The 27,428-nt window shown below is 42.2% G+C and overlaps 1 protein-coding gene across 4 annotated transcripts in view; it reads right to left on the bottom strand.

Annotated features, from left to right (window-relative positions):
• ptpn12 (protein tyrosine phosphatase non-receptor type 12) overlaps nt 1-26,393 on the bottom strand; it is a 45,075-nt gene extending 18,682 nt beyond the window's left edge. For all 4 annotated transcript variants that reach the window (XM_069699993.1, XM_069699992.1, XM_069699994.1 and 1 more), the window contains exons 1-11: nt 26,264-26,393; nt 8,798-8,906; nt 7,112-7,188; nt 6,897-6,992; nt 5,141-5,179; nt 4,477-4,548; nt 4,272-4,331; nt 3,868-4,010; nt 2,527-2,593; nt 2,298-2,375; nt 974-1,072 (exon numbers count right to left, since the gene is read on the bottom strand). In XM_069699993.1, the coding sequence (XP_069556094.1) occupies nt 974-1,072; nt 2,298-2,375; nt 2,527-2,593; nt 3,868-4,010; nt 4,272-4,331; nt 4,477-4,548; nt 5,141-5,179; nt 6,897-6,992; nt 7,112-7,188; nt 8,798-8,906; nt 26,264-26,365 (942 nt within the window). In that variant the 5' untranslated portion in view covers nt 26,366-26,393. The remainder of the gene's footprint in view (nt 1-973; nt 1,073-2,297; nt 2,376-2,526; nt 2,594-3,867; nt 4,011-4,271; nt 4,332-4,476; nt 4,549-5,140; nt 5,180-6,896; nt 6,993-7,111; nt 7,189-8,797; nt 8,907-26,263) is intronic.
• Between the last annotated feature and the right edge of the window lie 1,035 nt (nt 26,394-27,428).

The following is a 27,428-nucleotide window of genomic DNA, read 5'->3' as shown; positions in this document are numbered from 1 at the left end:
CTTCCTAAGCAGGAAGTCAGCTCCTGGACAGCTGCCAGTGCTCTAGCTCATCATCTCTGTGTCCTCCGTCTTTAGATTTGTAAATGTTCAACACTCTACATCGCATAACAGCGTAGATGGAGAATACTGGTACTATCATGCAGAGTAGTTACTTTTAGAAGGACCGATATTGACCATTTTTTTTGTTTGTTCATTTTATTTTCAGTCTTAAAGTTCACAAGATGATATTTTTATGGTTTTAAGAACCAAAAACCATCTAAATATTTTTATATCTCCTCTCTTAAGCTTTTCCCTGGAGCTCCACCAAGAACAAGCTGCTTTGTGTCTGTGTCTTTGAGGTGCATTGACATCAGTGACCCTCTATGATTGGCTACAATTGGCTACAACACAACAAATGTATTATTAGTTAACGGTTTATTATTTAAGAATATCTTAAATATTCTTATTATTTTAAGAATATCTGCTACTTGTAACACTTGATGTGTACAAGTGTGAGTGTGTAACGCTACTTATGCTTTCTTACTGTGTTGTTTTGGTCGTATGAGTGAACTTTTTGGCTTGGCTGGACTTCTGCTGCAACAAGAGGAGGTTCAGGGACAATTAAGGACACTTTGAATAGAGTGCATGTGTTTGTATGTGTGTTTGGGGGCAACGGAGGACAGCGGTGACTGACAGGGAAAAGCTTTTTTTTCTCGAGCTCTTTTAAATAGGTCTAACTGTTTGCAGTCCTCAGAGACTACCCTGAGGAGGAGAGGTCTCTTTCTTTTTGGCACAATCACTGCAAATCTTCTTTTTCTGGCCGTGTAAAGAGCAAAGTTTTTCGGAAGGCCTCTCCTCACTCTCAGCTACTCCTCCAACCCTCTTTCCCCCTGTGACTAATTATTTGTGGGTTTTTTTCCCACTCTGAGTGTGTTACTCTGCAACATCCTGTCTTTCTCTAACAGCATGCCCAATGTGTGTGTGAGAGTCCTACCATGCCATCGTGTAGCTGCGTGTTGGTGGGACTCTCCAGTTGCTGCAGTTGTTTCTCAAAGAGCTGAGCGATTGCTCGATGAACTAACTCGTACTGCTCCTGGAGAGAAAAAGAAAGCGACAAAGACATCATGAGGCAGGGAAGGGGAAAAAAGTGATGCGCAAACGGAGCCAAACAGATGGAGGAGAGATGGGGTGATGGGAGATGGAGGAGCGAGAGGAAGCAAATGAAGGTTTTCAGCAAATCAATACCAAAGCAAACACGTTTCTCCTTGTCATACAACCTGTATGAAAACAATATGCACACTCACTTAATTCCATTATTATTCCCTGCTGTGGAAGTGAGTGTATTTAACTACATTTTCAGAAACTACATTACAGTTACAGGCTTCCTGCAAAGTGCTGGTATGAGACTTGGAATTTAAACCCGTGTCAGTGGCTGTTGAACAATTCAACTGACAGGGGTCTTTTTCAGTCTCTATGTCAGGAAGAGAACAAAACAGCAGGAATGCTAGCGGCTTTAGTGAGTTGAAAAACAGCCATTAATTACAATGACTGAAAATATATGCACAAATGTGACAGTAAAATGTGAAATATGTCCAGCTGAGAATCGCGTGCTCGCGGCAGGAAGCTCTCCAAAAAAACACACCCATGTCAAAATTGGCGCAAAACCACCTAAACCAGTTACAAATAATACTGGAAATGAGCGTGCAGGGAAGATCCATTTTCAACCAGGTGTAAGAAAGTAGCACGAGAATGAAGGGAGAGGAGTGCGGCAGGCTGCATCACTGTCACTCTAACAAATTAAGAATAATTAAAACATTAAAACGGCAACAAGTTAGTCATGAATCATTTAATACTGTTGATTCACGAGAAATATAATTTGCCACTTAAGTCACTGTTGTGAAATAGATTTCAATCCATTTTTAAAAAGCTGAAATTACTGAAATGTAGTCGGTTGTAAAATTATATTCATGCAGTGTATTTAGACCAGTAAATAAATATAACTATAAGAGGTATTTTGGCAGGTAAGAGGAGAATTAAACAAAATGATTTTAAGACCAATGGTGTCAGAAATAAAATGGTTTTCATAAAAAGAAACTGATTCTGTTTCAAACAACCAGTTCAACAGCTGGTGAATATCTATTCATTTGACAACTGGATAAATATCACACAATATTGACCTCAGATGTCTGTTTTGTGTGTGCAGACTTTAACATTTCTGTAAGTACTGAATTAAATGACACTATTTAATAGATTTATATGAATATATAATAACATTGTGTGTGTAAAGGTCAAAACGAATGAGAGCTGTGAGAACAAACCTTGGTTTGAACAGCAGAGTGTCGCTGCATCCTCATCTCTTGGATCAACCGGAAAACATTAAAAGCTTCTGGAATTTTCTTGAAGCGGATGCGAGAAAATATAAAAGTTAATTGTCATTTTTAGTTAAATAATGTACAGCAGGAGAAGTCACTGCTTAGTGTCCTTCAAATCAAAACATTTAGAGTGCAGAAAGAGTGTATATTTGTACTCGTGCGAGTGCTCACGTACCCCAGCTTTGAGGAGGTTCCATGTGTAGTCAATAGCACAGATAGCACCCGTCCTCCCACAGCCGGCACTGTACGGACACAGTTACACACATTAGATTAAAGAAGTGTTCACGTAAAGAGACACGCGCACACAGACGCACGCACACGCACACACACTTGAGCTTCTGCTGTTTTACTGCAAAGCTGAAATCCACCAGGGAACACGTTCGCAAATATAAACTAGGACTTCCTATTATTAAAGCAACTGGCGACAGAAAGAAAAACAACACATGTACTGTATGTTTGCATGTAACAGCACCTCAGCCAGACAGGAAGGAGACAGGAGCTACACGGAAGCTGGTCATGTCTGACGCAGAAAATCATAAAACTTGATCTCATGCTGCTACCCTGAGAGCACAGTGTCCCCACACACACATACAGCGCTCATCAACCCACACAAAGGAGCTTTACAGACACAGAGACGCAGCTTTAAGTCCTGCTGTGCAACAGAGGAACCGGGAAATGTCCTCGGGCCGCTCATTATAGCTGATTACACACACATGGAGACGAGAAGTGTGTGTGTGCTGGGCACATGTAGCCGTGCATGTGTGCCGCGGAGAACTTGAATGGTGTAGCCTTGTAGTTCAGTGTGTTTTTATATTTTCATTCTCGTCCACCATTTAACAATTCACTGTTATTGCCCAAACTGATCATATTTACATTTTTGGGCCTAAAGCAATCAGATCAAACGCGCAGAGAGATGAGTACACCCAGTATGGAGATCGAGTATAAGCCTTCAGGCAAAAGTTACATCAACATTGGCCTGCGCTGCTTGAAAACTAACATACAGTTAGATATCCTCTCTGAAATCAATCTGGTGATTACGTCTTTTAAAGCTACTGTGTTGCATCAGTTCGCTGGTGTTTGGGATTCATATAGTCGCGGTAGCATTTAGAGAAAGAGTCAGTACTTACAGGTAGCTGTTCTGCATTTATCGATTTTCAAATATGTCAAGTGAAACAATGAAATGCCAAATTAAAAAAAGCGACATTAAATCTACGGTTTATATCGATTGAATTTTAAGCCTCAATGTTGCTTCTACCAGGAGTCTCGCCCTGCCTCCTCTCATTCATCCAAATCTACTGGAGAGCACAAGTAGGAAATATTCATTCCAATGTGGGGTGTGACTATACGTATGTATAATACCTTACGTACAACACCTTGCCTCTTTCATTCCTTTACTTGCTCATCTGTTATATGTCTCTCTTTTTTTTTTTTATGTTTCCTTAGTTACAGCATGATCCTACAGGTGTATCAATGGTGATATATATATATGTATGTATATATATATATATAAACCTACCTGCAGTGCACACATATAGGGACGTCGTCATTCTCTTGGTATTCTCTCATGAGTCCGATCATATCCAGGATGGAGTCGAACGATGAGGGGACGTCGTGATCGGGCCAGTTCATATAATGGAACTGAGTTATCCTCCGAGTTTCCTGCAGGACAACATACGTGGAGAACTTTGACATTTTATGCTTTTGTGCTTTTACAAGAAAACCAACAAAGAACAGCTATTGAAGTTCTTTTTGAACACGTATGAATATTTGTGATGTAAAAAAAAAACACAAAAAAAAACATCTTATGATCTGAAAATACCACTATTGATATTCCAATGGTTATTTTAGGCCAGCAGTGTTAAAAATGAAGCTTTAATGCAAGAATATAGGACAGAGCGAAAGGTAACTGAGAGAACGTACATTTTCATGCTGCACCATCAGAGTCCTGATAAAGTAGTCTGTTCTGGTCTGCTCCGATTCCTAGAAAACAAAGACGAGGAGAACGTTTACACAATCCTTGACTGGAACTGGCATCAGTCCGAAAGACCCCCCCTAAACGCCTCTGTTTTTTTTTAGACACTCATTACACACACACAGCTGTAATATTCCAGATTTGGCTACTTACACAGGAGATTCTGAACGGGCCAAAACTCATAGGCTCCTCCCCGAGCAGCGGGAAGTACCGCTCGCACTTTTTCTAACCAGGCAAGAAGAAGAGAGATTAGCTTTGACTGAGAACAAAATCCCAGACAGATACCACCGCTTCCTGCACACACATTCTGGTTTGAAATAAACCATGAATGCAACAATGATAATTAAAAGAGTGACAAAATATACATATCCCTAAAAATGAAAACCACATATATAATCAGTAGGTATATACAACTTATGTGAACTACCAGTAGCACTTTATTATCAATGGAGTGTACTAAACTATAACAAGTGTGAATCAATGCAAATCGACTCAAAGCTTTGGTAACAAATGGTTGCTCTGTCTCTCTATTTACAAATACACAAGCAGACAGGCGAGAAAAACACATCAAATACGAGAACTACTTCCACCAAGGCTAAACAGCCCTCAAGATTATTTTATGTGCTGCACTAAAAATCCTTTTACTTCCACATCTCACTGAGCTAAATATATTTGTGCGATATTCTTACAGGCCGATGGGGCAGAAAACCAACTGCAGCCTCGGTGGAGACAATAAAACGCAGACGCGTGTACAGATGAACACATCAACATACACACACGTACGGCTTACATGGACGGACACAAATAACCGCCTTACCCTTCCCATCTCAAATTCTCGACAGGCCATCACAATAACCTGCGGAAACACAAAGAGGAAGAATGACAATCAATATTTACTCTCTCAGAGATAAATCCTACCATTTCCTAAAATACGGTTTTGTCAATTCCTACATGCTCTATTTATGTCATGTTTTTAGTTTCTAAAAGGAGTGAGCGCCAGAGATTTAGGAGACCACCGCAGAACGAGAAAACTTCGATATTTTTCTCCTTGTAGAGAGGCCGAGGAGACCCTGCATCATTTTTAATCATACATTTCCCCTTTACAGCCGTATCTCAGGTCGTTCCCTTCGATGCTGCAGGAATAATGATCACAGCAGCAATCTCAAGCTTCTCAGGGCGCCAGTTAAACCTCATCACAGCCCCCTCCCTCCTCTCATATTTGTCCATCTGCTTCTAACATAAGCACTCCCCATCTGCCTCTTAATTCCTGACAAGCACATTAAATATTTATTTTCACTATCTTAATTATTACAGTTTCACTTCCTACTGTTATTAAACTGTTATTCAACCGTGGCAGAGTGAACTTTTCTACACCACCTCTGCAAACACACGCTTCCCTTCTTGCTGAAAAGTGACAACATGAACATTCATTCAAATAAAGTAAAAGGGTTCACAGTGCCTTTTCTGATCATTACAATCTACGGACGCGGCTGAACTCGTCCCTAGTTGGCTACCAAATCACCGCCCAGGTATAACTGAGAAACGGGGAGAGGTGTGACTCCAGCATATCTTGAGAGTATTTAAATCTTACTTGAAGCATAACTGCACAAATAGAGCCAAGTCTTTTCTGTGTCTTAAAAACATTATGCTAAATAGGCAAGAGAAACATAGCTAATCCTTTCAGCACCCATTTTTTAAACTGCATCAGGTAACAGCTGCCTGTCTGTATCCAGTAACCATGTAAACTGAGGGACGTTGTCATGTTAACAGCCTCCTGCTGTAACTTCTATTTCATGTGGGCTACATTCTTTTTGTGACTGACGCGGCAAACACCCACATGATTAAGTATTTGAAGCCGGTATGTAGGCAAGCACACGCCTAAAAAAAAAATTTATGATCCCTGCTATTATTTATGTTCAGGCCATAACAGCTCTCATTGCAAGCGGGTCCTTGGAGGTGATTGGCTCATTGAGCCGTCCAAATCACAGATGCATTAAAAGAGCTGGAAATATTTAGCAATCACGCGGCCTTGCAGCTTATTTTGTTCCCCTGTGGCCACTCGCAGTATTGCAACAAAAAAATACGCTGCAGCCCAAAAAATAAATTTCCGGCAGACCACAACTATAAGAGATGTGTGTAAAACAAGACACTTTGAACCGCAAACCATTCCCACTTTTATTTTTTTCTGTTAAGAAGTCTTAATAGAAGAGGTTTCATATTTGTAAAAAAAAAAAAAAAAAAAAAAAAAAAAAATCTCCTCAACGCCTCAAAAATGGACTTTTATGTGCATGACATCATCACAATATTGAGTCGACACGGAAAATGGAAACTAGAAAATATCTTTGACTTAATACTTCATACGGCTGAAGCATCAAGTTCTCCTTAATACAATCGTGATTTGCATCCATGACCCAGTCACTGCAAGTAAAACAAAAACCCAGAGCTCAGATAACCAACGTCCCAGCATCGACGAGCAACAACAACGCCTGCACAGTTGAGAGTGCGGCTCGCACACAGCTTCAGAAAATATTTCCCCACATCTGCTTTCCCACCATCCAGCCAGCCATACTCACAGCTACATTGTACTCCCAGTTCATCCTCCAGAAGTCGATGACAGTGTTCGGCAGCGGGCCCTGAGTTGCAATATAGGCCTCCGGGCCATCCATACCCTGAAGAGAAAGATGAGCAGACAGAGACCAAGAAAATGTGACGCCAAATAAAATCACATATATAACACGCGGTAATCGCAACATGTCAGAGAAACGAAGCAAAGTAACTTGATATTTACCTTGATGAAGTTGGCATTGATGTAATCTGTGTCCTGATTGGTTGTTTTTAATGTCAGCTTCACCCGACTGTGATCAACTGGGGAGGGGGAATAGAGAAATATTTACTTATGCAATCGTTATCGATATTTTCTTCTCATAAGTAGAAAGGCAAAGAACAGCACACAAAAGCAAACAAAAATCAAGACACGTTTACAGACCTAGAGAAAATGAAAGGGAAAATGAGGACACTAGTAATAATGACTACAAGTATATGTGATGTACAGAGGAAATGGATGCAGAGCAATATCCTCATTTCTATACAGTGTGTGTGTGTACGAGCGCACACATCTGTTACGGATGAACGAGTTTCTCCTTTCGCCGTGTCAGCAGCTCATTCACTAAAAGCCTTAATGAATGAATAGATGAGGGGATGGACCGAGGAGAAAAATAGGATAAAGGCATAAAAAAAAATTTAAAAAAAAAAAGTAGGACAGATGTTGGGTCATGTGAGCTTCCCCTGAGGTCAATAAGTCCAGCGAGAACTGTGTGCGTCTGTGAGACGGAGACCAATACAAGACCAACTGCAGTACACCAGTAGCTGTGTTCCTGCAGGCGTTAATAACTCCACAAAACATGACGTTAGACTGAATTTATGTCGTAAATCTTTCTCTTGCCGATCTCCACTTCCGTCCCACCATTCCTCAGCCGACGATGACGTTTAAAGCAGAGCGGATAGACACATGATATTTAAAAGCTGCGAGCCACACAGGAAACAGGGTTTCGCATAGATGAAATGGTCATTAATGGCATTACAGAGGGCTTATCTCTTTGGAATCAGCTGCACACACACACACACACACACACACACACACACACACACACACACACACACACACACACACACACAGAGAGAGAGCGCTGAACCAGCAGATAGCCACGGTGCGCTAACATCTGGCCCTCGATCTAAACGTGTCCATCGTGTTCGAGGTTCGTTTGTTGGTGGGGGACGAGGTCAAAACACTGCAGCGTAAAAGGCTGAAGAGAAAGTAGGAGTGAAACAAAATCAGCCAGAGCTTCGCTGGCAGACGGCGAGTGGCGAAGTTGAACACGCTCGATGGTATTTCACAGCCGTTTTCAATATCACGCCGTGCAATGCGAGATTGTTCACCCGTACGGATCTGTCGCACGTCCCCCTGTCAGGCTGGAAGAGCAGTAAGCTCCATTAAGGTCTATGAGGATATCTTGTTTCCGACAGTATTGTAGTGGAGTGGTGGGAGTTCTAATGAGCAGCATAGAAGCTGAAGGCCCTTTTTCCGCGGTCACCATCAGCTCGACTCTACTCGCAGGGTTTTTTTTTGGTGGAGGGCGGGGGGGGGGGGCTGTTTCCACTTGTCAAAAATTGAGGCTAGTACCTGCTACCTGGTGCTATTTTTTTTTATAAGAACTGGATCAGGTTTAAAATGACTGCGACATCTAACCAAATATAAACTCATCTCGTACTACCTGGTTTCATGTAGAATTTATCACGCAAAGTACTCCGTTGCCTGCCTAAGATTGGACGTTACATTACGGTGAGTTGGCGTAGTGTCCCCGACTTTTCTCCCATTTTCACGATAAATCTAAGGAGGCCAGTACATCATATCAGTGAGCAAGCGAGTGTCAAACGGCAGTCAAACTCCAGGGAGGGATCATTAATTTGGACTTACATGGCAGTATATCTTTATATCTGTTCTTCTTGACATTCTCCTCCCTCTCTCCGACATTGGTGGGGTAAATCTTCTCCGTCCGGTACTTGGTTGATAACCGCCGTAACCGCTGAAAGGAACAAGACAACAGGAGTTAAAAAAAAAAAAATAATAATAAAAAAAAAAAAAAAATGAGTCGACAGTAATAAGTCATGTTGCTTACAAAGATTACATGTGGTTTGTTTGTAGGTATAAACTGGTCTACAAACAGAAGACGAGCAGCATTGGTTGCACTTGTGGTTGGTGTATTTTTCCCAGAGGGTGCACAGGAAACAGATAAATGACAACAGAGCGCAGTCAACCAGAGACATGAGTCAGTTTATCAGCATCAAAATCACTCTTATGACCGCTTCAGGAAGCAGTATTACAAATCAAACATGTGGTGCCTTTACACATAATAATGATTATTGTGACTGTGTTTCAGTTAACCCTTTGTTCGCCATGTATTCACTTACTCTATATACAAACAGGTTACAGCGATCAAGCTCTGCTACAGTACACATATTACCCTTCCTATAACATTGACATTGCTAGTAATACCACAGCAACCAATACCTAGTCAGCCTCTCACACACACACACACACACACACACACACACACACACACACACACACACACACACACACACACACACACACACACACACACACACACACACAGTCTTTCCTCTTTGTGTGGCAGTGCATGAAGTTAACTGTGGCCAAATCTAATAGTAGCTGACACTGATGAAGACACATTCAGTTAATGGGCAGAGAACAATGACATTAACTCTGGTCTGACAGCAGGCCAAAGCTTCATTGTCCTTGAATGCTGTAGCCCAGAATAGAACATTTTCAAAAAGACAAAAAGGATGAGATTTCTCCACAGAAGGAGAACGTCACTAAAAACCGAGTTATAAAACAGGAAAACTCATTAATGCAGAGGTTTGGCGGGATCATGTGCTCCAATTCTTTTCAATCCAGCTGTCTATACAGGTTATATTTCCTTCTTTTTACGCACATACCCACATGTATCTGGTGCTGCCACAATGAAGGTGACCTACAACAGATGACTGGAGCTGCTGCTGTGCTCCACCTCCTGTGTATGAGATCATTGTGTTCACTAAATTCTGTAGAATCGGCAACTCAATTTCCAAGAAACCTTCGTTGAATTTAAACGTGCAACTCTTCCATTAAAGACTTCGCTGTGGCCCGAAGAGTGAACCATTAAAGAAACTTCAAAAAGAACAGTGAAACTTTTGCTCTATAAAAAAAACTCCTGCTGCTCAGCTCTGATAGTTCACATCTCAATCACTCTCAAGTGTCCTCTTTCATTCTCTCAGTTGGTTCAATCACTTTCCTCTTTCTTTCTGCAACAATGAAGAAATTACACATCTCTCCACTGTTTGTTTTCTCTCTCCTCTCCCTCCTCTCCTCTCTCTCTCTCTCTCTCCTTTCTCTCTCTCCCCACTCTCTCTCTCTCACTCTCTCCTGTGTCTCTCTCTCCCCTCCTGTCTCTCTCTCCCTCTCCCTCTCCTCTCCTTTATCTCTCTTCTCTCTCCTTCCTCTCTCCCTCCTCTACTTTCTCCCTCTCCCTGTCTCTCTCCCTCCTCTCCTGTCTCTCTCTCCCTCTCTCTCCTGTCTCTCTCTCTCTCTCCTCTCTCTCTCTGAGTCTGAGAAAGCCAGTGTGGGTGTTCAGGCTTCTGGAGCGAAACCTCCTCTCTCTGCTGCAGGCTTTGCTCCTGTTATTGTAACATGGACATGCACTGTACATCCTGAGTTCCTGAGTTCCTCAAACCTTACAGTCTCTTCCTGTTCTTGTTTCACTTTTGTTATAACTGCAGACAGACAGACAGACAGACAGCAACAGATACATCTGATTATTCAGAACTTGCTAAACTAAAACTACTTAGTTTTTCTTGACATACAAATCCTTTAAAATTACAAAAAACATTTACCAAACAAATGAATTCAACTTCCAGCTCCTATTTCATTTAGGTTTTCACACACTATCAGTGCAGGCTAGCAGCACGGGGGTGCCTTAAAAACATGATGACTACATGATACTAACACCTTTCATTTTGCATCTCCTTTTATAAACCACAACAACAAACTATCAGTAAGCAAGGGAGAGAAAAGTGAGGTACACACAGAGACCGTGGGCGGCAACACAGCTGTGTGTGCGTGTTCATTTGTGTGTGTGTGTGTGTGTGTGTGTGTGTGTGTGTGTGTGTGTGTGTGTGTGTGTGTGTGTGTGTGTGTGTGTGTGTGTGTGTGTGTGTGTGTGTGTGTGTGTGTGTGTGTGTGTGTGTGTGTGTGTGTGTGTGTGTGTGGTAATAGCATTAGAGCTCCTCTGGCCTCATGTGAATTACATTTGCAACAGAGGTCTGCTTCTGTGTTGGGCTGGAGCCTGGGAGCACACGCAAACACACATACAGTATACTGTAATGCACATATACACACAATGAGCAGACAGGGCGGGCAGTAATGATGATAAGTAACTTCCCTTTGTGGCCCAAATCACTTCATCTACAGCAAACTGGGGGAAAGAAGTTCATTTTCCCATTAAAACTCAGGAATTTTGACATTTTACAACAAAAAAAAACACCTACAAAATAACAACTTCGGTTGGTTAAAAGCATTTCAGCAAATCTAGCTCCAATTCAAACTTGTAGTTCAAAGTGTTCTTCTCTGAACTTGCTCAGATGACAGCTACTTTCTGCTATCCGGTCACTGACACTAATCATTCTGAGATTTACAACTGATAATAAAATACGGTTCATAACTCGAATAAGCTTTTTGGATATGTTTTATTCTCGTGTTTAGATACTGTTGGTTTCACTGAGCATGTTTTATACAGTCACTTGTAAAGAATGTGTCACTGATGTTATAAACTGTGATGCCAAACAGTCCAAAGCTTTGACTTCCACCGCACCACATCAGTGCTTCGGTATAAAGATAAACGATGCTCCTACATGGACCATACTGTCTCCACATCCTTCGATATCAACGTAAACAAGCAGTTATCAGTGACAATCACTTGTGTTTTGTTGCTGGAAGAGCAGTTGACATGTGTGTGAGGATGCCACCGGCTTGTTAAATGGGCAACAGATGTTCTGTAACCCAATTCATGAAAATGAAAAAAAAAAAGAAAAAGACAAATCACATGAATGAAAAGCTGAAGGTGTTTTACACCTCTAATTGCACTTGCAAAATTACAAGCAAGTTGTGTGCAAACATTTCAATAAATACATAACTAAGTGAGAGTTGGATGTAAAAGTGCGAAAATTCTCCTGGGATGTTACTTAAAAGTTTAATGAGTAACATACATTATGAATGTGACACTTCTGAGAGGTTGTGGTGACCAGATAACACACAACATTTCAAAACATCCATAACTATCCTTGACCTGCTGTTTACTGTTAAAGTCAACCTTTCGTTTGGTTGATTGAGCTAAGAATATGCTTTTCATGTCATTTAAATATCATTTGTCTCCACCGAGTCATTATAGATGATAAAAAAAAAAGTACTTGACACAAGTGTAAGAGCCTCTTTTCTCTCTACTATCCACTGTCCCACAGACAAAGCCTCGACTTGTTCTCACTTTGTCTGTTACATAAAACACCGAGAGAAAAAAAAAAAAAAAAAAGACACGCATGTTGACAAACTCACACAAGCATGTGTGCATGTGTGCATGCTCTCAAAAATGATGGTTACAGCTTGAAACAGTGGAAAGGAAAGAAAAAGGGAGACAGAGTAGTTGCCTGCTGCTCTGTACTTTCACAAAACAAAGTAACAAGAGAGGTGGAGCATAAGAAAAAGAGGGAGGAAAAAAAAGTAGAGGGGAGGAGAATATGTGTATTTTAGATAAAGGAGGAGAAAAAGGGGATTATTTGGGGGAAAATAGAAAGACGGAGAGAGAGGAAGGGGAAGCGAAGGACGAGGGGAGACTGGAGGCTCTTAAGAGGCTCTTGGTTACTGAGCTAATGTGTTCTTTTATTGGTTGTTTCTGTCGTTCATTCACACGCTCCCTTTACACAGTCTGTCACTTCACACTAGCGTCTCTTCTGAATGGAGAAGGTGGAAGCAGAGAAAACAGGGCCAAACGAAAAGTAAATATCGCTTTCTCTTGTGCAGTCCTCTAATCAATTCCTGTTTGTTACTCAACAGTTATCAGGGTAGGAGTTGAGACAAACAATTGAGCAACTCTGGACTGGAACAACAGTGGAATTGGAAAAGAAAGAGAGGATGGGGAGACTGATTATAGCAGGACACCCTTTGCTCTCCATTTCTACACAGCTATATAATAGTGATTCATCTACATGCAGTGATAATGTAATAATATTTCAATCATTGATCTGTTGCCCTGGTAGCAGGGTGCGTGAATGACAGCTGAAAGTTGCCACTTTCCTGCTACCCGTGATTAAATCCTCAAGTTTAACAGCACCAATAACTGACTAAGTTTAATTTTCTGCTAACAACAAAGCACCAATGCTTCTGCTTTGATTACTTTAAACAGTAATTCATTTAAATTTGTTATGACAGGACTTTCTTTAATTGACTGACATTTGATGTGCATTGTCTTTGGAAATATTACTCATGTCACTGGAAACGTACAATTCAACTTCTCCCACAGTCTAGTGGTAAAAAAAAAAGTCAACAAAAATCACAATTGTAATATTGAATACTTAAAAGTAATAATAGAAACTATTGGAAGATAAGCACATCATTTCAGCCCCACTTGATACATGGCTTAATGAGTTGGTAATCAAAAAGGCTTCAGATAAACTTCCTGACAACTACATGCATAAAATGATCATCATAATCACTGGTGCTAATTCTATAAAGATCAAATAAAATTGCTGCAAAACATTTTACCATGATGAAACAAGGCATAGGTACAAAACACCACAGGAAACGCTCCTGTTCTCAGAAAAGAAGAGTAACCAAAACAGAGAAACCTCTCGGAAGAGAAAAGTGGGCGATGGTTTTCACGCCTTTAAAAACAGGAGTGCACCAGAATCACGTACGCAGTGCTGTCACTGTAATGTCTTCAAAATCTACGCAGATGATTACGAACTTATAACAGCTGATGGATAGATGTTTGGAGATGTTGTTCACTTTTATCAGAAGTTTAACTGTTTCTCTCTTCCACTCTTGTTCTACCTTTCTGGTTCCTTTTCTTTATTACTTTCTCACTTCCTGCCAGTCTGAGGAGTTAAACAGCATGACTGAGTTGGCCAGTTTCCTGTGAACGCTTGACTTCCACTGCCACACACACATAAGCAGGGCGGTGCCACCCCCGAAAGCCCAGTGCCGACTTCACAGACCCCCTTCAGGGTGTGACGGGAGTCACGTGTACTCACATACACATTTTTTCCCAATGACTTGACTTGGACTAAAATGACTTGGGGATGCCAGGGCAGTTACTGGGCAGACAGAGACAGATGGAAGGGATGAAAGAAAAAGGTTAGAAACATATTAGAAAGACAGGGAAATAAAAAAAAAAAAAAAAAAAGAAAAATGCCAGGAGAGAACCTGGTCGAGACTGAATGAGTGCAACAGAGGTAGCGCTGTAGTTGTTGGTGGATCTAGCCTACTTTCTGCCTCCTGGCTGAATAAGTCAGCATCGCTGTACTTCCCTGGCACACTGAATAATTCACACGCACACACGCACACACACACACACACACACACACACACACACACACACACACACACACACACACACACACACACACACACACACACACACACACACACACACACACACACACACACACACAGAGAGAAACACATTCTGTTTCTTGAACTCAGCAGTGAGCACTGGTTGACAGAAAACATGTTCTTCCGGCAGCGGTGGTGGGGAGAAGGTTTTTGAATATGTGTGTGGCCAGGATGTGGGGTTGTTTAGCGCTAGTGGCACAGAGGATCTACTGACGGTCACCTTCCATGCAGAGAGAGAGAGACACACACACACACACACACACACACACACACACACACACACACACACACACACACACACACACACACACACACACACACACACACACACACACACACACACACACACACACACACACACACAAAGCTAAAATAGGTCACCCCTTACAATGCTCTCAGAAAAATCCATCTCCCGCACAGCGAGCGGGCAAAAGATGCAGCGCTACAGCACAGAGACTAAGAGGGTCGCTGTGAGCTCGTTGCTCTGCTTCTCTCCCTCCAACAATTCAATAAGCATGATTGGTGTTCTCTCTCTCTCTCTCTCTCTCTGTGGCCTTAACGCCCCTGATCAGAGAAAAAGCTGGAAAAAGTGCAGAGTCATATTTTCGGTGTGTGGAAAGACGGAGGCAAATGATTTCATGGATAAATGAATCAAGTGTTGTGAAATAACCAGCAGAAGTCTCAAAGTAATAGTTTTGACATTTCAGGAAATACACTTTCCCATTTTTCTTGGTCAGAGTTAGATGAGAAGATTTGTGTTGGATGGGTGATGATTTTCAAATGGTCAATAAAGTATATAAAGCTGCAACAATTAGTCCCTTAATGGAGTCAATCAACATAAAAATTGGCCTATTTTTTTGTAACCATCTATTTGTTTTGATTATCCATTCAGCATTTTAATAATGTTTCTGGCTGTTTTGTTTAATGTAATGGTTTGCTGCTTTTCTCCGTTTTAGATCACGATAAATTGAATGTCTTTTGAGTTTTAACCGTCAGACAAAACAGCAATTCATCGAGAAAATAAGCGTCAAATAAATTTAAATAATCGTTAGTTGCTGCCCTACTCCAAATCAATTGTGCGCACAAATTAAGGAATCATATCGTACTACTCATCTACCTCGTGACAAAAAAAAAAAAAAAAAGCAGGTAAGTGAACTTACCAAACTGTAAAACTCTTCTCATCAGCGTTGGGATGACAAGGTAAAGAGAGCAGCGGTGTTCAGAGAGCAGATCACCACGTCAGGTGTCTGCTGTTCGTTTAAATCAGGCTCATTAACTCAGGAAGTAAGATCAAACCGCACCCTGACCGCTCCCATGAGTCAGGGGTCTGGACTTTGTGGGTCAGACCTCCTCATTAGCTAAAGATCTTGTATAAAGATAATATCCAACAACCAGCGGCGCTTACCGAGCTGTATGCACACACACTTTTACATTGTGCAGTCCTTTCCATTTAATGGCTACTGGCCAATATAGGTCAGTGGAGCACTGATAGCATGAGAGGGTATGAACACACACACACACACACACACACACACACACACACACACACACACACACACACACACACACACACAGAGAGAGAGAGAGAGAGAGAGAGAGAGAGAGAGAGAGAGAGAGAGAGAGAGAGAGAGAGAGAGAGAGAGAGAGAGAGAGAGAGAGAGAGAGAGAGAGAGAGAGAGAGAGAGAGGGGGTAGAACAGCTTGACATTCACTGGCACGAAGCGGAATATGATTTTCTTTTAATAACCATCAGGCTTCCCTTCCTCTCTGTCTGTCACTCTTTCATTTTCAATTCTAAACCATCTGGCGGAATCACTGCACACAAAACGCTCTTATGCAAGTCAGAGGCGCGGCGTGACGACCAGCAAGCAGGATGTTAACGACGGAAACTTAAAAAGAAAAACCGGGATTATTCTCCACATCCAATAAGCGGTTACTCAAGAACTGCGAGTGCCACTATGTCACACCCAATTCTGTACACGTGTTTATGACTGCGCATGCATCTCGCGGTCGGCGATACACTCCCTCCGGCCGTGGGAAGCAGCTCTGCTGAACTCAGACCACCATTTAAAGCCACCGTCGCTTCTGGGTGCCCACATCCTCCGAGACCATACATGTACAGTCTACGGTGTCGTATAGACCCCGACAGATAAACACAGAAACAAACCTGCTCACACTGCTTCCTCTGACGAATGAGTCACTGTGTTTGTGCCTTCGTAATGTCAAAAGACAAAACAAAGTGGACAAAGAAAATACGACGGAAGGCGGAAGGATGTGGAGGGATAAGAGAGAGAGACTGAGGGACAGTCGGAGAAACAGATGAAGTGTGGGAAGTGGAAAATGAAATAGCACGATAGCCCATCTTTGTGAAAGTAACTCAATTTCTGTGCGAGTTTGTGAAAAGTTTGTCTCCGTCCACACACTTTTATGCACATTTCAATTCACACAAAAAAAAAACTGAAATCAAAATAAAGTCAAATTATCACAGAAGTGACAAGAGAAGAAATACAAACTGCGTGGGAAGTAGAAGCAGACTTAACAAACAAGTCATGACGCAAATAAAGTACGTGACTTTAACATCACAACAGCTTCTGTTGCATTGGAGACCAAAAAAATGGACAATGTGGAACGTTCAAAGAGTCAAGCAGCAATAACATACCACAATATGAGGTTTGACGTAACATTTTTTTAAAATTCAATACGGCGGCCCACCATGGGGACATCTAGAGGAAGGAAAAACGCAAGAATTCTAACTGTCTTAGAAATGAGGCTTTCATTCATTCGTGAAGTGCCCTGTGGATGCCATCGTCAGGGAAAATGTAAAATACTGAAAAGCACTGAGAGCAGTCACGCTTCAGGAGCCCCGACACGCAACCGTAAGCAGTTTGACGCGTTTTGAATTTCATTATAAATCGTGGACTTCGCCGTAATACTCGAGCAAACAGGGTTAACTTTGAGCGGTCTGAGGCTCGGTGGTAATTTCCCGCTCTGGATCTGGGCCTGCAGCAGGAAGCAGATGTGGACAAACCTCATCTAATCCCAATCATCTGGGACAGGGGCTCATTGTGTGTTGAGTGCATGCTCGCTGTTTGTGTGCATCTGTTAATCACTTCCCTGCCCAGATATTCACTGTCGCTATCGAGGGTCGAACAGGTGCCCGCGCCGACCTGATTCTGTCAATTTAATCTGCGTCTGGGATTTTACACGACTCGGCCAAATTTGGACTTTCTGTGCATTCATTTGATATTTTTGTGTTTGTTTACTGATATTAAAATAATACACGCGGAGATTCTTGTCTTCTGTGGGACACCATGTTCCCCAAGGACACCTCAGCGGAGTGAATGCTGTTGGTTAAGCGTGAATGCAGGTCAGTGTGGGAGCTGCCACGGACGATATGACTGGACCATGAATCTACTTCCTTTCACACACACACACACACACACACACACACACACACACACACACACACACACACACACACACACACACACACACACACACACACACACACGGTTAGGATTAGGGTTACACACACAGGGTATTACTGAATAATTTCCTGAATGTGTGGTCTCCTTATCTTGATCAATTAAGTTCTTCTGCCTTGTTGGTGGGTCAGCAAGCTTTCATCCTGTAAGGCCTCACACACACACACACACACACACACACACACACACACACACACACACACACGCACGCACGCACGCACGCACGCACGCACGCACGCACACACACTAACTCTGGAGTGGAAATATTGTGCTGCTTCTCTTCTGAGAAACACCCGGCTTAGAGGCAAGAGGCTGGTTTCTGGGTTAAGCCGTGGGAAGGGGCGGGTGAGAACGAAGCTTGTGACACCAGACGAAACTGGGAAGTCTTGCATCGTGTTGTAGTAACATGAGGCAGGCTGATAGTGGTTGCCACACACACACACACACACACACACACACACACACACACACACACACACACACACACACACACACACACACACACACACACACACACACACACACACACACACACACACACACACAGCAGCAGCCGACCCCTGCAGCGTGCCCCTCCACGTCCCCGCACACTAACAAGCTAATAAAACCACAAGACGCACAAACATACCCAGCGTCTCATATTTTAACCGGCGGTGGGAAACGGCGGCGAAGGCAACCATCGAGGCAGAGTCCACCAGCTGCACGTCATATCGCTATTCTCAGTGGTTGTTGAAACATTTTCCGACAAAACCTGGGCAAGATTTATCTTGAAACTTGTGCAGGTTGAAGACAAGAAAACAGGACAAAGAACACACCATGCAGGACCTCAGCATGTGATGAAGAGAAACAACTGTCTCACTCATTCCCCTCTGCCGCAACTTAAAGGCCGTGAAGAAAGATTTGCATTATTTTCTTTTGTTTATTATTGAGACAAAATTAAAGAATCATTCCAATTTTGCCAAACAAACAGCTGAGTTCTGCTCCTCAGAGCCCCTCCAGCTCGTTTTCAACACACCTGACTGATGAGTCTGGAAACGAACACCCGGCATGCCGTACATTCTGCAGGTGGAGGATTATTGTACGAAAAGAGAGACTTCATAACGTGCTCACTTCCAAAACACTCTTAAACCTTGGGTTATAATGTGATCATGTTTGCAATTATTTTCATAATCTATCTGATCACAGCGACGAGGTTCGCTGGGACCGCTTTGATAAATTACAGTAAAACATGCCATCCTTTTCTTGAAAACACACACAGTGCTGCCACAAACACCCCACCACCCCCATGCTGTTCCATACGACTGGTGTCCTGCATCCCTGAGTGTGTTTGTGTGGGTGATAGTTGGGCAAAAAGGCCTCCACCTCAAAAAGAATAAGGGGAAGGCCCCCTGGTGACAGCTGGAATTGTTATTACACACAAACACTCACATCATATATATATATATACATACATATACACACACACAACATCATATATAGTCACAAGATCGTATACACACACACGCGCGCGCACACACACACACACACACACACACACACACACACACACACACACACACACACACACACACACACACACACACACACACACATTTGGCATTGTCACAGCTTTTTTTTTTTTGCCTGCCACAGCACTTTAGAGAAGCGTGTGTGGTTGCATTTTTTCGCTGTCTTTGATGTGCTGCTTGACAGTAATCTGCTTGCAAAGGTGTGGCAGGAACACACACACACACACACACACACACACACACACACACACACACACACACACACACACACACACACACACACACACACACACACACACACACACACACGCTGAACTTCTGTCTAAACTCTGTCTAGACTTCGTTATTGAGACCCAGAAGCAGGTACATGTCAGTTTATAACGGCGTATTTAGAAACAATATCAGCACCAGATCTCACATATGGACGTATTATCATTATGACAGAGGGCTAACATACTTTCAGCTTAAAACAGTTAACTTTTTTAACTAAAAAAAAAGCAGCCTCCCTTGTCTTTGTATGTCCCCGCCTGGAGATAAAGTGACCTTCATCATGACAACTTAGCTCAACTGCCTCTTATATTTCACATTGCATTTCAGTAGTGTAAGTAGATCAGATTTGATTAGTTCCTGTCTGGCGGTGTTTGGAGCCACTATAGGAGACGACCCTGAAAAAAAAAATCCATGTGAGCAAAACGCTGTGAGGCATTTTGGATTGAAGTGTTCCCTAAATGTTTCTATCAGGCAGCTTGGTGGCCCACCAGTTACACGTTTCCCATAACGCTGAGGTCACAAGCTCAATCCCTGCAGCTTGTATGTCTATCAACAGCTGTGTGTTCAATCAACCTGGCCTTGAGCTAAACTCTATCCTCCAACCACCTCACTCACTGTACTGAAAGTATGACTGTCGCCTCAGTACATAAATAAATGTGTAAAGGGCGTTGTAACAAGGAACAGCGCCTCCAGATTTCCGAACCAGAGAAAATGTTTGCGATGTACAAACTCTTTCTCTGCCAACAGGAAGTGACGCATCAAAACTAGAGAGCAAAATACCGTCTCCAAGACAGCAAGCAGCGAGCGCTCTCCCCACACAACAGTCAAGCTCGTTTCCCAAAGCCAGATTTGTGAGTCAGCAACATAGCTTGGGACGAGCTCGGTCACGGCAGCACTCGTGAAATTTGACATCCAATTCAGTGCGCCTGTATGTAAAATCATCACGATAAAATGATAAGCTCGGGGCAGCAGATGCTGAGTTTTCACATCAAGTTCCACTTTAATACCCGAATCCACATTGTCATGGTGCCGGTCCACCCATAGGAAATAAAAACGGTAAAACTCTGCAAAATGGATTATGGTCCTTGGTCCTACAGGAATCAGTAGATATTCTGGTTATTCTTCTCCAGCCTTCCCACAGTCATATTTTACACATTACAAACATGTACAGATAACAGGTAACATTTTGAATTAATATATTGGTTTCCTTTAAATCACAATAGATGCCCACATAAATTACCCCTAGGTACATTTACATGACTTCAGATTTGAAAATATTTCTTCTTTTTACTGCTATATTTTACTTCTAAGACAGCTTACTCTATGTTTTGCGTTCTACCCGGTGTGCCTGCATTTAACCTCTTTTCACCAGCTGAATTATATCTACTTTATCCTGTATTATTTCATATTTTCCCTACGTCAAGCATGTTTCTATTATCTTAAATCCTCCTCTCTGAAAGTGTCCGTACTTGCTTCTATAACTGGCTATTTGTTAAAAAAAAATTAAAAAAAACACCTCTCTCTTACATAAGTGCACTAATGGCTGGTTTGGAAAGTCGTGGGCTGATGGGGGCCAGTTGATAACCACCCTTGTGGAACAAGTAAAATTGCCATTGTTTGGTTCTGCGGGACCAGCAACTGCACAGATGGACCAATTTTGCAGAACCTGCGTCATGGGACAGACTCCAGGACCTAAAAGTACGTATTAGACCTTATAGCCAATTGGTATTTTTTGGATTAAGCCATCATCACCAGACCCGATAGGTTAAAAATAATCACAGCATGCGCCTTTTACTGGCGATATGTGGCAAGGGATCATAGCTGAACTGTAAATCTTTCGAATTGCTCCTGAACTTCTGACTGCCATCTGTATTACCCACAAGCAGCACAGTTCAGTCTAACTTAAACACGCAATCTGTCAAATACTCGCCAGAAAAAGGAGGATGGTCAGGGAAGAAATTACCGTCCCATACCGGCTCCGAAAATCTAAAAGCTCGTAAAAATCATTATAGCACCAGGATTAGCACCAAACATGTGTCTAACTTACATCTTTAACTGTGTTCAGCATACTTTGCTCCTTCTTCTTTACACTTCACCGGAGGCCCTGACGTACTCACAGCACGTGCACCAGGATGGCCGTGTAATTAGCCTCTACATGGAAGCCACCGGAATAAACAACTCTCCGTTAACTCTCTGTAAAATGGGGGTCAAACATGACAAGATAACAACTGAACACTACAAGACAATTCTCACATTTTGGTGCCAGGTTGGGGGGGGGGGGGGGGAAGAGAAAAACAAAACAAAACAGCAGTTCTATCAAACAGCTGAAAAAGAGTACTGAACAAAGCGTATAATCTCTGACTTCTTGCCCCACCAGAGCCTGTAATTATGTCTATAAAACACATTCTATATATAAACAACAATAGGCAGTTAAAGTGGGTGTTATGTCAGGGTGTTCTGGTGACTCACTACGCAGAGGAGCACACCCCTCACGCTTGTGCTGTGGTGAGTTTGACTCTTAAAGCGGCCAAAAGCTTCCACAAAGCTTGAGATTGGTAAAAAACAGACTAGTAGCAACTAGCCAAAGCGCTTACCTACATGTCGGCGGTGACGAGTCCTAGCTGTGCTCGGTGGGCTGGCTCGCAGCCCGCATGTACTCATTCAGGACAACTTTTCATGTCCGCGAGCTAGTGTGTTCGCTAAATAATTTAGGTGAAACTCAACACTCTCAAGCTGATGTTGCCAGCTTGAGAAAATTTAGCTCAAAGCCCCAATCATATAAACCGTATCAAATTACTTGACTGACGATATAAAAAAATTAAAAAAAACATATTTTAAATTTAAGCACTTGCATGACCCAAAGACGAATTTTATAAGAGCCGTTTGACAGTCGAGTTTCTGTCTGGAGAAATGCGTGATCGCCTAGAGGCTAACAGGAAACGTTTCAGGGTACGTTTCACTGTAAAAACGAATTATTCTCAGTCATGCCTATGAAGCTCATTTAAGAGGGACATCACACAAATAATCAAGAGCACGACAGGCTGTCAATGGTGTCCTGTGTGTTTGAATAAAGGGAGTATCTGATTAAAATGACGTCAGTTTTAGTAGCCACAAAGGCTGGAAGGATGTTTTGCTGGGAAAACTGATAAAAGGACACTTTTGTCTACGGCTACTCACACGCAGATACGTTTTCATTTTAAAACATATTACGTTTGCTGCGTATAGCGCTAGTGTTCAAACTACTTTGGCGGGGGGGGTTTTAACCCCTAAAGCAGAGATTGTTGTAAACTCTGTCGACCTGTTATTAATTTGAAAACTCCAGAAATGCATTTTAGTCTGGACGATGACAGGGACACCTATTTTCGCTTCCTAATTGGGTCTTCTCAGCCACGATGTGTCTTCCCTGAATCGTCACGCCCATATCATGTGGCCCTTTACTGTAAGAAAGCGTGAGACATCAGCTTTGTGTACCTGTGGTTAAATCCGCACGTATAATGACTTACAGGCGTTGCTGACTTTGATGTGTACGCCAGCAGCTGTTGTGCAATTAAATTCTGCATTTTATAACGCTACAACTGCCTAAATGCTCAAATGGGAAGTTATAATTCGAGCGATTTGTGACGATTCTCGTATCCAATGACATAACCAGCCTGACATGCAGCGCCGGTGTTGCATTGTATTTGGTGACCCATCAGATTCTGTGACCTGTCTTGACGCCCCATCACAGAATCAGATGGGTCAACAAATACTGAGGATCACCGGTTTCGGGTGGTACGCCCAGTGTAAGTGGACGTGGGGTTTGTTTTCAGGTGGGTCGGCATGGACGAAGATTAGATCCCTTTAATCCCTACACGGTGTGGTTACAGGAGGCAGTTTGATAAGGCGTGGATTTTTGTCAAGTTATGGAAGAAAAGTACGGTGGTGCTGCAAGAGGAAAGTACATTTACCCAGTTAAGTCTTGAGGGAGAATTTAAGCTCAAGAGAAAGATAATAAAAATGCACTCTGACTGAAGACTGTATAAACCCATGAACAATATACTCGGTCTTATGTTACACTAGACGCACTAATATGCCAGCTGCATGTCTGCATTGTAAGAAAAAGGTTTTATCTGTGATGATGACATGTATCATGAAAACTAACGGCAGGCTAGCCCCAGCTCATTGCTCTCGTCCATAAAGACTTCCTCAAAGCCTCTCGCACAGCCCAGCACCCACGGTAGTCGGGGTTTTTTTTGCGCAACATCTCCCAACTCCCCGTTTTCTAACACCAACGCTCGAAAAGCAGGACAGGCCGAGTCATCAGCGCATAATTGAACGTAGACGCAGAGTTCTGTTTATTTCAGAATTTGTTACGTACTAATTTCAGCGAGGGACCATGTCAAATTGTGCAGCCTTTATCCAAAGAGTTGACAAAGTTCCACTTTTAAAGCCAGAACAAAATGTTATGAAATGGGCCAAGAAAGAATGTTGCAAGCTCCAGCAAGCAGCTTGCATGAGGTAGGGAAGGAAGGAGTGTGTGTCTGTGTTTGTTTGCAACTGTAGGCAAGAGGAGAAAAAGTTAACCGTTCTGACACTGATTAGTTCCTTTCCCAGACAATCAAACACCAAAACTAATTACAAATATTTAACAAAGCTGAAACATCATTTGGGTAATAAATAAAAACCCAAATCTAACCTCCCATCTACTGCTGCAAGTTAACCTGCAACCAGGACGTCTTTTATCTGAATCCAGAAGTGTACATGAATTTAAACTTACATTGTTACAAATACAGATAATAAAGTAAACATACTCGTTTCCTGTTGTTGACCCAACATTTATAAACGTACCCAAATCAAAGCCATCACGTTAAAATGGCCACTTGATGACACAAATTATATTACAGAAGTGTCGTTCCAGTTGTGGCTATTTCAGCTATTTCACAAGACTGGCTGGGAGACGTCCTATTTTGAGTCCAGAGTTGCAACGCAAACACATTCAGTGATGTCGTGAGGGCAAACTTATGACTGCGGGTCAGCGGTTATCATAAAGCAAACAAAATACGTTATCAAAATGACTTTACTTGAGAAACAACCCCCCAAAAGATCCTGGTCACGTGAATCAAAGCATAACAAAAGGACACCGTGTTATACTGCATACTTCCAACACGGGCTGAAAGAATGAATCACAATACCGAACAGGACAGAAGCAACACCGGACGGGAAAGACGGCATAATCCAAGGTGGATTTACACTCGAGTTTATTAGGCACACCTCGCCAAAACGAATGTGGTCTGCATTAAATCCTACTTCTGTGAAGGTCATGACATCCTGATTTTAGACATGATTTTAGACATGAATTCAACTTCATGGTCGTTTTCGGGGTGTGAGGTTTGTGTCGCTTTTTTGATTACATTATAGCGTTTCTCTAATACGTTGAAAACTGTAAACGTAAAAGGTTTGCGTGTGGGTGGATTTATCATCAACTGCAATACGTTCGAGCTGCGACAATTCATCGATGAATTAGACTGGCTGAAATTTGCCCTTTGGTTTGATAATCGTTTTGAGTTATTTTTATTTTAAGAAATATTAAAATTCTCTGAATCCAGCCACTTAATATGCAGATATTTTTGGTTCCCCTCATTCAATCTGTTATCAGAGAGGACTTTTAGTTGGGACAAAACAAGACATTTTAGGCTGCACCCTGGGGGTTTAAGAAAAGCTATTATTTCACAATTTTCTGTCATTTTAAAGACCAAACAGCTGAGCGGTTGAGAAAATAAATCAAACGGACTGATCAATAATGAAAATAACCATTAAATTCAGCCCTATGGCACGTATCTGCTTTAAACTAAAGTAAATACAGTCCTCCTATAAATATTTCATAGAGCTTTCTGGCATTAAAACAGCTGTGTACGGGAATATCACAGGAGATAACAGATGCCCTTAAGGTCAGTTTGGTGGATGTTACCTGCTTACTGTGTACGGGAGAGGACAATGAATCATGAATCATTGCAGTTATCAGACATGGTTAACCGACGGTAAGCCACAATAACACTGCACTGGTAGCCGTACGAGCTAAGCCGCTCCAGCAATGTCATGTAAAATTTCGCCCAGGGGTTTCAAAGTGACGTGATTGTGTCTTGTTTTGTTGCTTGGCTTTTCTTTTTTCTTTTTTTTTTTTTTTTTAAAGAAACAGAGAGCCGGTGGTGTTTCTGTGTGGTTTAGGAGACAATGCTAGGCCGCCATGTAAAGCCTGTAAATGGGAGGAAGAGGAAGAGGGCAGTGTGGCCGCCCCTGCCTCACCTCCTGGGGGATACAGGGAGCCGGGAGACAGGAGAGGGGAGGGGTGGGAATATGGAGGGTCAGTATGAAGGAAAAAAAAAAAAAAAAAGGTGGAGGTTGTGAATGGGACAGAGGTCTAGGTGATGTAGACAGAAGCTAAAGGAAGCTAGGTGTAGACTGCTGGTAATTTTGACCCACCATAAAGTCGCTGCCGAAGTTGTCCTCTCCCCTCTCCTCGTCCCCCTCGCTCATGGCCTTCACCCCCTGGATAAACTTTCTCAGGATGCCGGCTTGGTCCATCCTTCAGTCCTCTCGTAACGTATCCTTTTCCTTTATAAAAAAAAAAAAAAAATTAAAAAAAAAAAAATAAAAAAAAAAAAACCTGGCAAGGGAAGGAGAAATTTTTCAAAAATAAAACACAAGGGACAGGGAAGAGGGGAGGGGGGCATAAATACAAATAAATAAGCTTCACGGGTCCTCCCAGAGACTCATCGTCGGTTCACAGCACACCTTTCTTTTTTATTATCGCCCCATGTTGTCTCTCCCTTTTCCTTCTTTCTTCTTTCTGAACTGTTTTCACAACGACAGCCGTTGGTCCAAAAGAAACGCAGCGACGGCCGCGTTTTCTGCTCCACCAACAACTTTACAACCGTGGCGTGAGGTAAACTGTAGTCCCTTGGTTCCGCAGGAAAGGGAAAATAAAGAAGAAAAAAAAGAAAAAAGGCAAAAAGCTTGGTCTGGTCAGTGTATCTACCCCTCCCTGTCTACCTCGGTTGCCACATTCACACACTGCTGCTCGTTATTCGCTACTGGGGAACATCCGGACTGGGCAAAGCCAAGGAAGAAATAGGCCCTCCCCTTCCAGGATAAACCTGTCTCTGATTGGACGTTGGTGACCAGGAATTGAAATTTCATTGGCTAACGTGAATGTTGCTCTAACCAAATAACCAGGCCTGATTGGATAGAACGTGTGCCTGTCTTTGTCTTTGCTTCATGCTGTACTGTCTTTTTCAGTTGTTTTTTTTTATATGTATTTTTTTTCCATTTAATTACTTGTTACTTAACATATATAATCATCTTTTTTTTTTAATGTTGTGAATTGCATCATATTTAATAAACTCGTACTGTCCATATTTAAAAGAAACGTTCCTCATTTGTGGACACTAAACTGTTCTAACCTATATTAATGATGATCTGAAAATCATTACACACAACACAGGTATAAACGTTTTGCAAATTTGACAGCATGCTTTTATTTACCTGTAATGTCCATTATAGGGTAGGGGCTCTGCTAAATAACATACTACTGTGCATTTTTATATTTTACTGTTGTTTTATTGCTTTCCTGGACCTATAATGCTGC

The sequence above is a fragment of the Brachyistius frenatus genome, unplaced genomic scaffold (assembly GCF_029030835.1).
Source record: "Brachyistius frenatus isolate BFR_SWC_R1_liver_20210118 unplaced genomic scaffold, ASM2903083v1 Contig_32, whole genome shotgun sequence".
In the NCBI taxonomy this organism is placed as follows: domain Eukaryota; kingdom Metazoa; phylum Chordata; class Actinopteri; family Embiotocidae; genus Brachyistius; species Brachyistius frenatus.
The sequence above is the reverse complement of the archived record's forward strand: the minus strand, read 5'-3'. Positions and strand labels throughout refer to the sequence as shown.